This window comes from Enhydra lutris, unplaced genomic scaffold (assembly GCF_002288905.1).
Source record: "Enhydra lutris kenyoni isolate GAN:26980312 unplaced genomic scaffold, ASM228890v2 scaffoldscaffold7, whole genome shotgun sequence".
Lineage (NCBI taxonomy): Eukaryota > Metazoa > Chordata > Mammalia > Carnivora > Mustelidae > Enhydra > Enhydra lutris.
Window position 1 is genome coordinate 19,338,143 of NW_019154091.1, and position 19,144 is coordinate 19,357,286.

The window sequence follows — 19,144 nt, forward strand, 5'->3', positions numbered from 1 at the left end:
TAGTGAGAATCTCTCCACCCCTGCTCTCTGAACAAGTTCTTCATCCCCCACACTTGTTGGCTATAAATCCCCAGTGTTTTTACTGTCTTTGAGGTGACACCCCACCTCTCCCCACATTGTGACTAATCATCGTGAATAAAGTCTTGCTTACCTTTTAAAAAAAGTATCAATAATCAATTTTCTTTAACAAGGACATAGGACTTTCATAAGAAATTAATCTACCAATTTACTAATTTTTCAGGATCTGCCCAACTTTTACTTGTCTTTATGATCAAATATAATTTAATCTGCAGATATAAATATGCAAAAGTTCTGATAGATATCGAGCAGTTAGGAGTAGAGGAGAAAACAAGGAAACCAAAAAAAGGTGGTGAGATGTTACGGGAAAATTAGAAGAGGGAGGGAGTAAAGATTCATACACAAACATAGCTTTTGGTTAATGTTTCAGTATATATTTAGAAAAACATAGCCCCATGAGATCAGCCAAGATCAGAAACATAGATGCCTATAAGGATAATAGAAATGGAGGAAACCAGCTGTCGAAATAACCGAAGGGGATTATGAAGAATGTGATGACTGGGGTGGGGGAAGGGCACATCCTTCGGATGGTGGCACCTCCCAGTCCCCCCAGTTGATACTCCCAGGTAGCATTGTGGACCACTGTGGTTAGATTAGCTGAGTTTTCCCAGAAAACACCAAGAATCCAGTTACTCTGGAGTAGGAACTAAATACAGTTTTAGTGTGTGGTCCCACAATTCAAACAATTATAGTTATAAATCCATGCAAAGGATACCCCCACAAAGAAATGTGAGTAAAAATAAACATGCTTGGAATCAGAGAACATAATTAAGTGAATTTCCCAGAGGTTTTGATGTTCCCCAACCTAAAGTACTCAAGCTGATTTTCTTTATAGCCAAGAGCCCCTTATGTTCCTGCCTGTGCCTCACACCTCCTCCCCAACCCATCCTTTTCTGGTTGATTCTGAAACACACACAGAGTGCATATACACACATTCAAAAACTAATGTTTAAGGATGATTGCATGTGGACTGTGATGAATAACAATGCCCCAAGTATGGAAAAATTGTAAATACAGCTTAGTTTAGGCCAACTATATGATCCCAGGCTAGGCGAAATCTATCCCACACCAACAGTTAGTAAACAAGTGCATTCTAATAATCATCTTTATCTTCTAAGCATGGAGACTTATACAAGATAATAAACAGAAAAAAAAATTAGCAACCACTTCCGAAATACATTTTTTTTTTCTGGTTTATCTTACATTTTCAAAATGGAAGTACAATACAAAACACACTACAACGTAAGCAGAGAGAGGTAAAGGTACCCCAAACTAGACTTTGTAACTTGTTAGATGAAAGAACACCATCCAAATGGGGAAGAAGATCTACAGTGGAAAGGACTTTGAAGACAGACACAGGTGGGACAGGACAAAAACTGATCTTGGCGTAAATGAAGCTATCAGGGAAGCGAGCATCTATCTTGGTGAAATTAGACAAGAATTAGATATCTTATTTCTCCTGATGTGTGCATAAATATACATATCAATGTGATGAAGGTTGTTTATGAACTGAAGTAGAATGAGTGTTTGTTGACTTAATTACATACCTGTGAATAAACAAGTCTCATTTCGATGGTATCTCTGGGCCCATTTAATAAAACCAGGTAAAACGTGGGGGAAAACTAATGGCAACTTTTCTCTTGATTGAAACCAGTTTATTCTGGGTTTGTCAACTTCCCTCATTCCATTTTCTCACTGTAAAATGTAGATGTATTTGAAACTGAAATCACTAGCGAGAGTGGGAAATATATGTGCAATGTGAAAGCAACATTTTACTCATGCAGTCAGTCTGGTGATTCTGGGATCCACATATTATTAATGTCTGAAAGTCAAAAGACACATAGTATATAATTTTCCCACATCACAGAGGCTTGTGGAAACTTTTGGAATAGGCCATATGGTTCTTCCTCCATTTACAAGCAGAAATGTGGTTTAACTGATTCCCAGACAAATTATTATTAACAGTCCCCCCCCTTTTTTTCCCCCAACGAAAGGACAATCTCAGTAATTTCCCCACCAAAAATCTCTTACATGGTCAAATTTGAATCTGTCCTGTTTAACTTAATTTCATGGTCTCTTGTTCTAGTTAGGGTGGAAGAATATCTTTCCCATCAGTAAATAGCTATTTTCAAAATATTTTCTATCCCTTCCATCAATACTGCCCAAATGATTAATTCGTAACTGTGCACCCCCCACCACCACCACCCAATCCCAGCCTTAGTGGTTATTTCCAATGAACAGCCATCTCCTCTCACTCTCCCTCCCACCCCACCACATTTTTCATAAAAAGGGTAGTCCACATTGAAAGTAATACATTATAAAAATGTTGATTATCTCATAACACAGCTGCAACTCTTACATAGAAACTCATTTCTTTGAATCCCATATTTCTCATTTTATCTTTGACATAAAATCATTGCTGAAGAGCCCAAATGGATAACACTGGCTTTAATTTTATAATAACACTTTAAAATAATTTATGCTCTAAGTGCCTAGGAAAGGTATAATGTACATATGTAATTTCCTACTGGATAATCTGATCCTTGAAACAGATTTCCCTTTATTTCATATGTAATAATGGCACATGATAGAACATTTATAAAATACTATACATCTTAGAGATTTAAATCTCTGACTGTAACATCTGACACAAAAGTCAGAGAAGTTGGTTCAAAACGAGAACTAATCTGTTGGTGATTTCAGAACTTCATTTAAAATTATCACAAAAGGGGGCCCCTGGGGGGCTCAGCCAGTTGGGCATCCGACTCTCTCTCTCTCTCTCCTTTTTTTTTAAATTAACACATAACGTATTATTTGTTGCTTTACGGGTACAGGTCTGTGAGTCTTCAGTCTTACACAATTCACAGCACTCACCATAGCACATACCCTCCCCTCAGCTCAGGTGCATTTTTTTCTCATTTTATTTAAATTTTGTGTTGGGTTCCACACTGGGAAAGAAGCCTACTTTAAAAAAATAAATAAATAAAATAAGTAAGTAAAAAAAATTATCACAAAATGACAAATGGCTTAATGACATATCTTACAAAACTGTACTTCTATTGGCATTTATCTCATATAGATATGCCATACCTATGTCAATTATGATCTGTGCACCTCAGCACAACAGCTGTTCACAGGTCTTTGACCTCAAATTCTCTCCTCTTCCCACAGCATTAGCAGATAAGTAACTGTGATAGTAGTAATTTACTACCTCAGCTTATGCCCCTCTATTTCTAATTTTCCCCCCTTTATATCTTCAGTCTACTTTCTGTTCTTCAGTCCCTATGGAGAAAATGATCTTTGAAGATCTTCGGTATGTTTTTACTCTCTCCTCTACTTGGACACATTCTTCATCTCATATTTAGAAACATGCACATCTCTTAACACCTACCTCTAATATTTGATAAATATACATTTAATGCTTCTTTCCTATTACCCTGTCTCTTTCATTTATCTTCAAACTTACAGAATCATTTGACACTCTCTGTTGCCAGTTCTCCATTTCCCTAACCCATTACCAACTTCCGCCCACGTCACCTGCACAAAGCTGTACTAGGTATAGGTAGTCAAGGGCATCTTATTCTCTGAAGTCAGCAAAAATTCTCAGTCTTTATTTTCCTTTGCCTTTAGCAGAAGTGAGACTTGCTCATTAACACTGATTTCTATGTTCTATCATTGTCTCATATCCTACATTCCAAATGTAGAGATTCCCAGGGGTTTGAAATCATCTCCCTTCTCTACTTCTGTACATCTCTCCCTGGTCATCTTAACCACTCCTTTGGCAGTGTCTCCTTTTTGCAAATAACTCCCACATCTCTATTCTTAGCTCTGGCCTCCCTCAACTGCCTACTTGATAGGAATGTCCCATGGACAATTATAATATCCTGTCTCTCTCTCAGAATCTGCTTGGTCCAAACTTAACATTTTTTTTTTTCCTTGAAATAAATACACTCCTCTGACTTCCCTGTTTCTGTTTAGGGTTTTTCTTTTTCCAAGTTACCTAAACTCAGATTTTTATTTTATTTTTTTTAAAGATTTTTATTTATTTATTTGACAGACAGAGATCACAAGCAGGCAGAGAGGCAGGCAGAGAGAGAGAGGAAGCAGGCTCCCCACTGAGCAAAGAGCCCGATGCGGGGCTCGATCCGAGGACCCCAAGATCATGACCTGAGCCGAAGGCAGAGGCTTTAACCCACTGAGCCACCCTATACTCAGAATTTTAGAACATTCATCGGGCCAACTAGTTTCCCTATTTGTATCCCATCAAATAATCTTATTTCCTCTGCATATTCTTTTTCATTGCAATTTGTTTCTGTACTTCTTTTAGATTATAACTCCTGCTTAAAAATATTATAATAACTTTTTATTTGGTTTTCCCAAGGTGGCACCTTCCAACTCTACTTTCCCAAATCCAACCCACATTCTTCATTTCATAATATGAATGGCCATTCAAAATTATCACTTTCATTATGTCATGCTGTTCAACATAATTCTGGAATACAAACTTCTAATTCTTCACATGGCATCCAATGCCTTTCTTCTGGTTTTATCTTCATTTCCTGTTCTATTTTCCCCCAGTAGTCCTCTCTGCCCCTAACCCCGGACAATATAAGCTATATGTGTCTGCTTACTATTTCTCATGCCTAGTTCATGTTTTCTCAGCTCCATGCCCTTAATCATGCATAGGTCTCAACCTGCCAGAATTCTCTTTTTTCTCCTCCTCCTGCTAAAATCTTTGCCTACAAATAGTCTATCATTTCATGACTATCTAACTTTCCTACTCTGACTCAAAGCTTTCTAGGATCAATCCAACTGAAAGGAATTTCTCTCTCCTGTACACTTTTCTAGCACTAACTTGTATCAGTCACAAAGTACTTATTATATAGTATTATTTACTGCCCTAAAGTGTGAGGATTTGGATCCATGCATTCTCTCCTGCATTGCCTCTCCATATTAGATAGTACAATTTCTCAAGGTCAAGGTGAATTTTTCAGAACTTTGAAATCCACTTTGAAGCCACTGCACTTGGCATAGAGTCTTACACAACACTGGAATTTGATAAAAAAAAAAAATGAAATCAGACTAAAAACAATTACATCTAGAAAAATACAAGATATATAGACCTGATCATTAGTAATTACCCCTTTCTAACTTCTAGAGTTCACTAAAAGCCAAACACAAGTCTTGGGTGACTTTGTATTATGCAAATTTCCCGTTCTTCACATTAGAAAAAAAATTAAAAATCCATAAGTTAATGCAGAATTTGGCTTAATTCCCAAAGGAGGAAAAAACTGTTTCATTTAAATGTTCCCTCTAGTCCTCAGGAGTCAGCATTTTTTGATGTGCGTAAGTGAGAAAGAAGACAGAGTGTTATCTTTTTAAAGTAACCTCCTGAGAGAAATCAGTTTTATTTATACAAATGAAAAACTAAAAGTGAAAAACTTAAAAATAGCAATTTTGGTTAAGAGTCTTTCCATTATAAAAATGTTTTAGTGTAGTATGAGGTTTAATGTTAGATTATTCCCTCCTACTCACCAAAAAATCAACCAAATAGGATTAAAAAATGTAATGGTGCCATTTTAGCAATAAACATTTTTCTCTAACTGTATGCTTGAGTAAATGACAATTTATTAAATATCTCTGATGAAGAGACAATATCATAATCTAACGGTGAAAATTACATGTGCTTGCTAATTTAGACTTTGATTACTTTAGCATTTGATCAGTAGAATTCTTTTGTACTTAAAATATTCCAAGAAGTCCATTAGCAATTTTAAAGCAAACTGTATGAAAAAATATGGCTTTTGTAGAATAGAAAGAAATGAAGAAATTAATCATGGGACGTACTGAAGAAACGGAATAGGTATTTTATTAAGAGAGTAATATATTCCACAAATAACAATGTTTTCAATACGATGATAATTAAGTGGTAGTACACAGGATTATAGCCACAAATTTTACTTTGGAGAGTCATGATCTGACATGAACATTGCTATAACACCCACAGGTCCCCCACACAGAGCTCCTGATTGTCATAGTTGGACATTCAAATAACAGAATAAAATGCCTTTTGAAAAATAATAGACAAGAAAAGTAGAAAAAACAGTGTAACTACTGAAATAAAGAAGGAGAAAGGAAGTCTGTTTACTAGGTTCTTTTGCAAGCAGGGAACTGAAATTTATTCTATGAAAGCACGGAAATAACACAGAATGTTCTTAGGACAAAAGGAAGAACAGTTATGATCAAGACAAATGTTAGATGGATGCTTTAATTTGGACTGGATGCTAACCTCTAATAAATTGTTACATGGACTATTGTTTAAAGAGGTCTCCTTGGTTCAGAACACAACCTTCTATTATTGCCAATGTCTTTATGAGTCTTGCCATGGTGGCATCCTACTTATCTAGATAACATACGGAGAACCAAAACCCAATTCATAAAACAGATTAGGGAAAGACCCCATTTCTTAACCCATAACTGTAACATCATTTACTTTCTGTTAAGTTTGATCTTCCTATTCTATCCAATCCATAAAATACTTAATTTATTGTTACTAGATAAAGGAAGTAGTATTTGAATAAATGCATTTTTCAAAAACAGGTTGCAGAATGTTTATGAAGAAATTTGAGGGGTTTCAGAAAAAGTGGCATTAAGTTGGGAGATTAAATATTGATTTTATGATTTGGCCAGCCATTTAAAATAAACAATCTCATGAGTCTGGCTTAAATCTAGGACATCTCAGTGTCTTTTTCATTTTTTTTTTTTTTTAGGTCAAGTCAGATTGCTCAGCTAGCTCTTTTCTCACTAATCCATTATAATGTGCTGAAGAAGACCATCTGATCAACTACTTAACAAAAAAAAATGACACTTAAGTGACTGATACTCAATGACTAACAGTTGAACTTAACATTGTACTTATTATGTGTATTATAAGCATTATATTAATCAGTGTGAAGGGGAAAAAAAAAGAAAGGGAAAAAAACTCTGATTCTTGCCTTCAATGAATGAATCTATATAATAAAGATCTCAGGGCGCTTGGGTAGCTCATTCCTTTTAGTGTCCAACTCTTGGTTTCAGCTCAGGTAATGATCTCAGCGTCTTGAGATCAAGCCCCAAATTGGGCTTCGTGCTCAGCTTGGAGTCCACTTCTCTGTCTTCCTGTCCCTCTCCTTCTGGCCTCCCCCTGCCTCCACATGTGTGCACATGCACGCTTTCTCTCTAAAATAAGTAATCTTTCAAAAAAATTAAAGATCTCATATTCAATCACTATAAACACTATACAAAGATGGTCACCTCAGGCATTTACAAAGCTACACCTCCTAATGCCTCCTATGTCTCCCCCTGCGTCTCCTAATTCCCTTTTCCTGATCTGTTTATCCACAAAGCACTTATTACTGTCTGATACCATATATGTTTTACTTATTTTTCTACTTCATCTTCTCAGACCAGACTGTCAGTTCCTAACGGGCAGGGACTCTGGTCAATTTTGTGCACTTCTGCATATCCAGTGCCTGGAATGGTCCTTGGCATTTAACAGGTACTCAGTACATATTTACTGAATACAAAAATGAGAGGACCATTACTATTTTCATTTCCTAATCTTCTGGCTTGCATTTCCTTCGATATACTGCATTTCCCCATCAAGCTTTCTGTTATGCACCGAGTGGCCTGGGTTACAATGTGATCCCACTTATCAACTGCGATACTGAGTGAGTTATTAATTTCTCTGGGCTTGGGCAGAATGGGGACCACAGAAATATCTGTGGGTTGTTGTGAGAAATGAATGAGGGAATTCCCATGAAGTACTTAGCACAGTGTCTGACGCTTAATCAGTGTGTTCAATAAATTTTAGCTGTTATTGTTCTTACCATTATAACTATTAAGTTATTTTCTTCTGTTTCAAACAGCTTACCAATTCTTGAAGTACCGCATAATTAATGAAACTGGGGACATCGACATTCAGGGCTAAGGTTACATGTGGTTGTATTTGCTTAAAAAAAAAAAAAAAAACTCCCCCTGGGGGTTGCATTCAGGGTGCATTAATTCTCCTCTTTTGTGCTCCTACAGGGCTGTATGTACCTCTGTGTAGCAATTGCCACACTGTATTTGAACCAGCTGATCATCTTCAGTGTTCTCCGCTCCATTATGTGGTCTTCTAGGGAATGAAATCTCTGTATCCTATGGCAAAGCAGGCACTCTATAGATGTTTGCCCAACGGATGAGCTACTGTATAGAAATGAGACTTATCCCACTATCTGTAGTCATATCACACGTGCACTTTCATTACTGTTTCAAAATTACATTTCTCAACAGACAGTCAAGACCTAGAGAGGAAGGGGAGAAGGCTTTAGCATTGGAGGGTGATGCCAGGCCGTGTGCACGAGAATGAAAGCAGCGCACTGGAGGTCAGTGGTGCACGGCAAATAAAAAAATGCTTAGAAGACAGATATAAAACTGGTTCTTATTTTCTCATAAATGGTTCCTCCATTTCAATAGTAATGATCTAATTTATATCCATCCCACTTTATGGAAGTGTGACTACCCAGGGAAAAATTCTAATAAAAACATACTTGATAAAGTTGAAAAGCATAGTTATTAGAAATGAGGACTGTGCAAGAGGCAGAGGCACAGCTCGAGGTCCGAGTGTATATAAAGATCAAAAAAAGCTTATGATGTTAGGAAATCCTTAGGTATTTAACACCACAGCACAAAACACTTTCAGGGAACTGATTTTAAAAGCAACCAAATGCCAAGTGTTTGATAATGCTAAAACCTGTATTCAAATGATAAAACCATATGGTATGGTACTGTACACAGGATAGAAAACAGCAATTTGTATCTCTGCAAAAAGAAAAGAAGCTTGAGACTGGGAGATCGGATTGTTGAATTATCCATTTAGTAAGTATTCAGAAGAAGCGATCAGAGAGAAGAAGCCCCAGTATCATGAGGTTTCTATGTCTAACGCTATCACATGCTGTGACTCTATCCCTTTGAGTAACGTTTCTCATTAGGAAGGTACTTACATCAGGTCTCAGTCCGGCTGCCAGCTCATAATACTTCTCGGCTGCTTCATTGAGGCTAGCCTGTCTGTTAAAGATGGAAAAAAAAATCAAACTATATCATTTATTTTGAAATTTCAGAGAGGTGAACCAGAATCATTATGCAGCAAGATAATAGTAACTTTTAAAAATATTACCGTCCTACCAATCAAACTGTAAGTTGCCTAAAGCAGATAAAATACATTAAATTGAACGCATGCAATGTACGTATTGTCTTTAAGGCATTACAAATAGTATCTCAACATAATCCTTTCAGTAGTTATTATCAGTTTAAATTTACGTCTTGGGAATTAGAAATGTTATTTTTATTTTCCAAGCTAACCCAGATAATGTCATAGGGTTGGGATTCTCCAGCTTCAACTGGATATCCCAGAGAAATCTTACTTTTTAAGAATAAAATGTCAAAAAATTCTCTATCTACAAGTCAATTTTCTTTCCAATTTAGGTGGTGAACTTTCCATTGTGTGCAACCTACAGGGGGAAAAAAAAAAAGGCCAGATTCTTCCTCTCCTTGCTCTCTGCACCAGGGTGCACCCATGACACAGCCTCAGCTCATTTTATGTTCCTGCTTGAGAGTTACATTTCCGAATGAGAGACAGAAAGATGAAAGGATGGCTACCTTTACTGACAATGGTGGAAATAATAGGCTATATCCTGGTCAGACTCTTTCTGTAAAACAATTGCTATCACATGTCCTGTCTCTTCCCCGTTCCGGGGCTACCTTTTTTTCCTGCTGATTCAAGCTATATTCTCTGGCCTTTAGTGAATTCTGTCATCCTTGAAATAGCCAGTTTCTCTTGACTAACACGAAATACGATGAGTGAAGCTGTTGACTTACACAAATAAGATACACACTGAATTTTAATAAGTTTATGCATTGTCTGTTTTTGCAATTCAAGAGATACTCCTAGGTTTAGCCAACTGGTTAGCAGGAGAAATAAAATCTCAGGGTCCTGAGGAAGCCTGGCTAATTAACCTTCATAAACACAGTATGTTTTTCAATCATGCCATGCTGCTTCATAAAACCCTCAAAGATGGTAGGTAATAAAGGCTGGAAGTTCTTGGAGTTGTATTGTAACTGGTGACTATTTGCAGAGTATGGAAATGCTATAAAATAAGTCAAATTCAACTTCCAATGATGCATACAGCACACCTATAATGTGAACAATAATAGTAAATGGCTTAGGGTCTGAAGTTGAAATGGAGTACTTTCTTTTGAACCTGTGATATTGAGAAGCTTCTGACAGAATTCAGTGAATGTTACTCAACCATAAAAAAGGATGAGATCTTGCCATTGGCAACAACATGGATGGATCTAGAGGGTATAATACTAAGACAGGGAGAGAAAGGTAAATACCATATGATTTAACTCACCTGTGGAATTTAAGAAACAAACGAACAAAGAAACAGAGACCACCCCTCCCCCATACGCTTAAATACCTCTAGAGAACAAACTGGTGGTTGCCAGAGGGGAGCTGGGTAGGGGAAAGGTGAAATAGATACAGGGGATTAAGAGTACACTTATTTTGAAAAGCACTAATGTACAGAAATGATTAATCATTATATTTAACCGCTATATTATACACCAGAAACTAACATAACACTGTATGGTAATTATACCTGAATACAAAATAAATAAATACCAAAACAGGGCAGGCAGGAGTCGGGGGAAGGAAGAAGTTTTGAGGTGAGAAGATGACAGAGAAGTCAGGAATAAAGAGGAGAAACAAAAATTAACTCTATCAATTAGAAAATCACATTCAGGCTTTAAAAGAGGAGGTTCACTAGCCTATAAAATTGAATTTGCACTTTGGTCAAGTGCAAATAAAAACTATAAAGACATATCCTATGCAACCATATAAATAATAGGAATAACTGAAGATAACATCTCTCTGGAGACCAGGACATATTTTTCTAATTTTTAAAGGAAAAATAATTAGAAACACTGCTATTTTTAATGGGGTTATAGAGAAAGTAAAAATCCTTGACCTAAGGCTCTACTGGACTCATGACAGTTACAACGTGCTGTTGCAATTTATATTCTCATAAATGTTGGAAGTTCAATTTCAATATGTCAAGAAAAGTACTTTAGTCTGGTATGAAACAGTAAAAATTCCCTTGCTAGGGTATTTAATGAAGGTTCCCTCCACCAAATTATAGAATCATTTTGGTTCAAATTCATTTGGAAATTTGAACCAGAATTCATTAGGTCATGCCCTGGAAGGGTTTTCTCCAGAGGAAAATAAAAGGCAGGGAGGTAGGAAATTAGAGTAACTTAATACTACAAAGAAGTTAAGTTACTTTGAAGCAAAATCAACCAATAGATGTCTAACATGGAAAGCATAGCAAACATTAGTATTCACCTTTATGGACACCCAAATTCATCAGGTAGATACGGATCAAAGAGAAACTGAGGAATTCACTAGATGACATGCCTTTAAAATAATAATCAATAAAACTAAAAAAAAAAAAAAAGGTTCTCTCCCCCAAAATGGTTGTTCATTTTTAAAGTCTTCTTTGTCTTTAGTGGTTTAATTTCCAAGGGAAATATCTAGTTTAGAAGGCTTAGTTTCTTAACCTAGAAGTAGAATTGATGATATTTCTAACAAAATAGAAAAAAAGTAGAGTTTATTAGATTTGTCATATAACTGTGAAAATTAATTCTCACTCTAGGACAGTAGGGGAAAGAGTATGTCAATTCTACCCACCGAATGTTCATTTACTATTCTTGTTTTATTCTCTAGATGAGAGAAAACTCATGATGGACTGGCCATGTCCACTTTACAGGGTATGCTGTATTTTATACTCGCCTGCAAGAAGCATCATGGGAGTGCTTAATACATCTTTATTGCAAAGATGATGGAATCATTAATCAATATTTGAAAACTAAGGAAATTAACAATATTCTGCTAGTTGCTTAAGGGCTTCTTGAATTGTCAAGAACCTCAACCACTGAATTGTTAGCACAGACCGCAGGACTCAGGTTGCCAAAACTATCAGGATAGAATTTATTTAGAGAAACTGATGAATAATTTTTCCTGAATATCCCTATCCTTTCTTTCTTCACTATCTCTTCTCTGGGACAGAAAACTTCTAAATCCTCTACCTATGTGTCACTTACAAAATACCAGGAACTGATTACTCCATGTTCCAACAACACCATGAAGTAAGTGCTATTACTATTCCCATTTTACAGATGGTTAAAATGAGGTTTAGAGAGGTTGACAACTCCCCCAAGGTTATATAGCTGGAAAATGAGAGATCTGGGTCACAGACTCCACAGCTAAGTATCTGAACCACAGGATCGTGCCGATATCTTTGTATATACTAAGATGCTGTCAAACGATATGGGATACATTGTTCAGCGGCAGTTTACCCCAACAATTTCTACATCAAATACTAAGAAAGGAAGAAAACATGCCTTTTGATTATAATGTTTAAAAGCCACAATTTAGGGGCACCTGGGTGGCTCAGTGGGTTAAGCCTCTGCCTTCGGCTCAGGTGATGATCTCAGGGTCCTGAGGTTGAGCCCTGCATTCAGCTCTCTGCTCAGCAGGGAGCCTGCTTCCACCTCTCTTTCTGCCTGCCTCTCTCTCTCTCAAATAAATGAAATCTAAGAAAAAAAAAAAAAAAGCCACACTTTAAGTGTAAGAGATGAGATCTGTAAAGGGAAGAATATGGAGGATGTTTGCAATAACAGGTTTTACTTCCTGCCCATGTCCATCCCCCATATTGATAAAAGTGCCCTTCACTAGACTAAATCGAGAAGACGATAGTTTTAAGAATAGAATGAAATACACCATTGTGGTTTGCATCTTGTACCCCAAAAAGGGTGAAGGGGAGGAACTGAGAAGAAAGGCAAAGAAATAGGGAATGAGGGAAAGTGAGAAGAGTCCTGGATACTCACTTCCTTACCCCCACCATCTCCTGTTTTTAGGGAAGAGTCACAATTAGGTATGGAGGGCAACCATAAGTTTCCCATGTGTCCAAGTAGAAGACTCAGAAAGTGGGTAAAGGGGAAAAGCAGTTGGCTCTGCCAAGAAATCTCCCAGGCCAGATGGAGACAACCTTGTGTTTTGACCAAGACACACTTTACAAAGCTAGGAATGAGATAATGATATAAAAATTATTCATACCAGGAAGCTACACTAGGTCCAGATGGGTGACTACTCCCATCTAACATGCCACCCTTAAGAGTCAACATAAAGTTATGTCCCATATCATCTACACCAACGATAGACTTATCAACCGGAGATGCAGATGGGGGCTCCTATCTCATTGCCAACTCCTGCTGGTCATATACATAGGGCCCTCCCTGTCTTCACCCCTTCTGTGGCCTCTCAGGACCAGGAAAGGTAAAGAAGTAGAAACAGCCTCCAGTATAAACTAGACTGTGATGTAAACCTTGGATTCTGAAGAAATTACTGAATTGTGCTACCTTTAAAAAGTCTTCATTTTTTATTTATTTTATGTTTTTAAAAGATTTTATTTATTTATTTGTCAGAGAAAGAGAGAGAGAAAGCACACAAGCAGGGGGGATGGCAGGCAGAGGGAGAAGCAGGTTACCTGCTGAGCAAGGAGCCAGATGCAGGACTCGATCCAAGGACCCTGGAATCAGGACCTGAGCCAAAGGCAGATGCTTAACTGACTGAGCAACTCAGGCATCCCTGAAAGTCTTTAAATTCAGTACTTATGCTATCCAAAAAAAGGTGTGCTTAGAGTGAAAACAGGAATGAAAGTCACAAACAAATGTTATTATCTGATTACTACAGAATTCCATTTTGCACATGGGACTATGAAACTTTTAACTGTTAAAAATACAGAAATATATTTCATATATCTAATTCCCCTCTCTGGCATTATTTTATAATAGAAAAGTATCTTTTGGAACACAGGTTTATGGCCCAAATTCCTTTTTTATTTATTTATTTTTTAAGATTTTATTTATTTATTTGACAGACAGAGATCACAAGTAGGCAGAGAGGCAGGCAGAGAGAGAGGAGGAAGCAGGCTCCCTGCTGAGCAGAGAGCCCGATGCGGGGCTCGATCCCAGGCCCCTGGGATCATGACCTGAGCCGAAGGCAGAGGCTTTAACCCACTGAGCCACCGAGGTACCCCTATGGCCTAAATTCTTAAAAGAAAAGATATATATAGGAAATTTGGGAATCAATGATATTGTGAAGTAACAACTTAATACACTCTATGAAATGTTTGAGGGGAGTGTGATTAAGAGAATCATTTATAATTACATATATTTGTACATATTCTGTGAAAGTTAAGGTTGCTAAATTCAAAATTACTTCCTTGAAAATATAAAAAATAAAAACTCTAGTTGCAGCTAGAAGACTATAATTATTAATAGCTGTAAATTGTCAATTTTAAATTAAAAATTATTTCATATGAAAAAAATATTTCATATGGATAGTAACTACTGTTTGACTCATATAAAAGATAATATTTTATTAAAGTCAGTAATTATTCTAAGATAACTTATAGGCTTTCTTTTCCCCCACTCCTTCCTCTCCCTTCCCTTCTCCTTCTCCTCCTCCTCCTTCCTTCTCCTTCTCTTCCTTCTCCTCCATCTTCTTTTTCTAACTAGAAAACTGTCTGTCCTTATATCATGAAAGTAAAATGAACAGTAGCTGAGTTTTCCTGGGTTCTTGCTAACAGCTAAACTGAAGTGTAGCTTAAGTTACTCAAAGCAGCACTAAATTTTAATTCTAATTGATAAATTATACTAGGAATAGACATAGAATTGAGATAAACAAGGACATAAAAATGTGTGGAAAATCTTAAAAGGGCAAAACTAGAGTCACACATATATATAAAAACAATGAAGTAGAAAAGATCTTTATAATGGAACTCCTAGAAGATATTGTTTATAACCACCAAGCCATCTTAAGTGAAAACCTCTCTCTCAATACATCAAAAATAGCTTTATGATCTATTGGTATCCATCTCAGTTCTAAACATAAAAGTTGGTGGGGTAAAGCAAAAATGTAGAAGTAACAGAGGAAAACACTAGGCTGATGGTGTAATTTCACAAAAGATTCCTCTGAGCTAGAAACTTCTTGATGCCCCAGGAGAGTGTGAGCTCATTCTTTCATAGCCTCCAATCTTTCAGGGCTGCTAAAGACAGGTTAAGCCTATATCTAAACAGATGAAATGTACCGGGAAAATGGAAAGGGAGGAAATATTTATTGGTAATGTCAATGATTATAGTGTTCATATACAGTAAATAACTCTTTATGTTCAGCTGGTAATGCTTGGGTGGGAGAAAGAGTTGGGGAGGGTGGAAATAAGAGAGGCAAGATAGAACTTGCTTGCAGGGCTAGTCAAGAACCCACACTCTAAGTATCACTTGGGACTTATCAGAAGTGTAAAACCTTAGGCACCACCCAAACATACTAAATCAGAACTTGCATTTTAACATGTTCCCCAGGTGATCCACATACACATTACTGTTGGAGAGGCACTGGGTTGGAACACGCTCACCTTTAACCTCATCTATCACTGCCCTTTGCTTTAAAGACCTTACAACCCATTATAACTTAGTTGAAATAAGCCTCCTTTGGGCCAAAATTTGAAACTAACGGACAATTTATAATTAAACAAGCCAATGACTTTTTGAGGAGTTTTTGGTAATTTTGTTAAGTATTAAAAAGGAAAGTCCTAAAGAGCTTAGGGGAAAAAAATATATATCCAACTTGGGCGTGTGTGTGTGTGTGTACACTCCCAATCTACCTTGAGAAATAATCTGATTTGGTTCCTTTTTCCCTTAAGAATTTAAATTTTAAGTCACTTCCAGTGGAATTTATAAAGAAATTAGTATATTTAAATTCTTGATTTTAATATATTTAATTACATAAGAAGTGTCAAGCACAGAAACTTAAAGATAAAAATTTTTTTTTTCCATATGTTCATTCTGCTTTCTAGAAGTCAGGGCAGCAATGGGAACAAGTTGGTGAAGTACAGTTTTGCTTTCCTCTTTTTTTTTTTTTTTAAGATTTTATTTATTTATTTGACAGAGAGGCAGGCAGACAGAGGTGGGGGGGGCGGGGAAGCAGGCCCCCTGCTGAGCAGAGAGCCCAATATGGGGCTCGATCCCAGGACTCCGGGATCATGACCTAAGCCGAAGGCAGAGGCTTTAACCCACTGAGCCACCCAGGCGCCCCCAGTTTTGCTTTCTTTACTACCTTAGGGAGCAATGACAACCTGGGCCCTTAGTCCTGGAAAAACCATATAAGTTCACAATTAGCTCAGCTATAAGTGTGTCCTTTGTCAGACACTGTACCATTCTAAAAACTTAATATCCCTTTGAGACACAAATGTCACATTCTCCCTCCTATGAATGTAAATCTATTTTCTAAAATTTATCATAAAGAGGTAATTTAATAATATTGGAAGGATCTTACTATTTAGGCTTTACACATTTGATAACCTATCGCTCTATAAATCCTTTCTCCAACAATACATTCGAGAATCACAGCCTCTGGGTAGTCACCTTATAAAGACATGAGGGAGCCAATGTGACACAGTGAAAACAGTATTATACTTGGCCAGAATACACTAAACTCAAATGCCAGCTTTACCAACGGTGGGAGATATGGACTCTCTTTAAAACTCAGTATCTTCATATATAAAATGGGAATACTGTTGTCCACATCACATATATGCAGATATAATGAAGAGAGGACAGATATGAAATGCAAAATAATAGTACCAGACAGATAGATACTTAAATAAATGTGACCTTTGTTCTTCCCTTAGTCTGTAAGTGTATTAAAAATTTTTTTTCCTGCTAAAGCCCATGAATGCTATGAATCAGGTAAGGTTTGTTTTTAGTGACTCTGAGATTCCTACTGGTATCAAGGATCTTTCTGCTCTTTCTAGCTTCTAGTTCTAGGAGACCACTGAATAAATTCATCTGTACAAAATGCTCCTAACAGAATAATGATTAAATACTTTCTTCTTAAAATTCTATAGCTATAAAGTCGATTGAGTTCTAGCATTTTGAATTCCTTTGATATTTTCCTTTGATGATAACTGATGTTCTTTTTTATAATACTCTCATCCGGAAGCATCCAGTACTTTTCCCATTTTATTTGAAGTACTAACGATGTCAGCACATATAGTTAATGTTCATCATGAGAGACCACTCAACATCTGTGATCACCCTCTCTAAAAATACATTTAGTAGTTAGCTGCAACGCGGATCCCACCTTCCCAAGAAAAACACAAGCCAGAAATTCCCTCTTCTTCCAACTTTATAGCAGCTGAGATTCCAGCACATGACTCACGTTCCACCAATCGGATGCAACCTCAAGGGAATGGAAGCCAGAGATAAGCCTAAGAGGGAGGCAGCAGGGTCCAAGAGAATCATCCAAGGAATGCGACTCTGCTTGGTTCCTTGTGGGTGATGGTGGCGGAGCTTGGCCTTTAGAAGCTGCTAACTCCCAGGGAGAGCCAGATAGATGGTCTGGTATTATTTCTGACTATAAAGAGTGCTTTCAAGCCCAAGACTGAAAGTGTGGCTGCAGAACACTCTTTCATAAATCCTGTTCCTTCTTCAACTGGCAAAAGCATATTCTTTAGTTTACAACTAAAAATTGTGACCCATTCATGGAGACAAGTTTAGGAGCAGATGCTATTTCAGCAGTTTTGCTTTCAATACAATCATTGAAGGCCTTCATTCTAGCTTCGAAATTTCCACTATTTGTTGATAGCTGCTTATGTGTTCTATGCTTGCCTTCAGAAATTTCCTATTGATACTAACATTTATTTATACAAAACCAAGTAAAACTATATATATGTATAAACGCTAAATATAACTACATACACATATACAGCATATAATTATATATACTTATTTACAGATATACAAATAAAACTACATATACATACTATATACCCACTACATATATACTTACATGCATATATACATATCTGTATACTATATATAATTATAATAACAATATGTAATTATTAGTGTGTATACAATATTCTCATTTTATCCTCCAGTCATTTATCCTTTCAGTCATCATTTTGATGTCTTTAGTATTTTACACTGAATTCTAAGAGATCTATAACTTCTATTTAAATTCTCAGTCTCTCAATTGTGCCCTGCCTCCACTGTAACTATAAACTCAGAAATCCTGTTAATCTCTTAGGAATCTTTTCTAATGTCATATCGGTCCTCTTCCAAAATACCTATTTCATTTTCCCAGATGTATTCTGTGTCAGAGTTAGGGTAGGTTACACTGTTGTAATAGAAACATACCCTAAACCTCAGTGAATCAGGACAATAAGGTTTATTTCTCACTTCCTTACTCAGGGCAGGTAGAATAGGAAGGTTTGTCCCCATTTGGTAACCTCGGGATCTATTTTCACAATTTTCAAGTCAGAAAAGGGGACAAGTACTGATTCTTACAGCTTTGGTTCAGAAGTGACATACGTGGGGTGCCTGGGTGGCTCAGTGGGTTAAAGCCTCTGCCTTTGACTCGGGTCATGATTCCAGGGTCCTGGGATCGAGCCCCACATTGGGCTCTCTGCTCAGCAGGGAACCTGCTTTCCTCTCTCTCTCTGCCTGCCCCTCTGCCTAATTGTGATCTCTGTCTGTCAAATAAATAAATAAAATCTTTAAAAATAAAAAAATTTTTTAAAAATTTAAAAAAAAAGTGACATACGTCATGTTCATGCATATTCCACAATCCAACTAAGAACCATGAAGTTCTTCAACTTGAAGGAAGGCAGAAAAGTATAATCCTATTACATGTGTTGTAGGTAAAGGGACGACATATTTGGTGAACAGCGCTGATACTTACACACCACATAGTGTTCTTGTGAATCACGCTGGTAACAGGAATTACAGATGTTCTAAGTGGCTCTTAGGTTTTAACTAAATCTCACCGCACAAACGAGGGCTCCTTACTTGGATATACCTGATTTGTCATTCTTACCTGAACTGCCAATTTGAAATCCAGTATTTCCAAACTTTCTATGTGCTG

The 19,144-nt window shown here is 36.9% G+C and overlaps 1 protein-coding gene across 1 annotated transcript in view; it reads right to left on the reverse strand.

Moving 5' to 3' along the window:
* The window catches only part of LOC111142132 (transmembrane and tetratricopeptide repeat containing 2), a 429,660-nt gene that overhangs the window by 50,219 nt on the left and 360,297 nt on the right, over positions 1-19,144 (reverse strand). Inside the window, exon 11 of the mRNA XM_022495112.1 lies at positions 9,102-9,165. Within this exon, the coding sequence (XP_022350820.1) occupies positions 9,102-9,165 (64 nt within the window). The remainder of the gene's footprint in view (positions 1-9,101; positions 9,166-19,144) is intronic.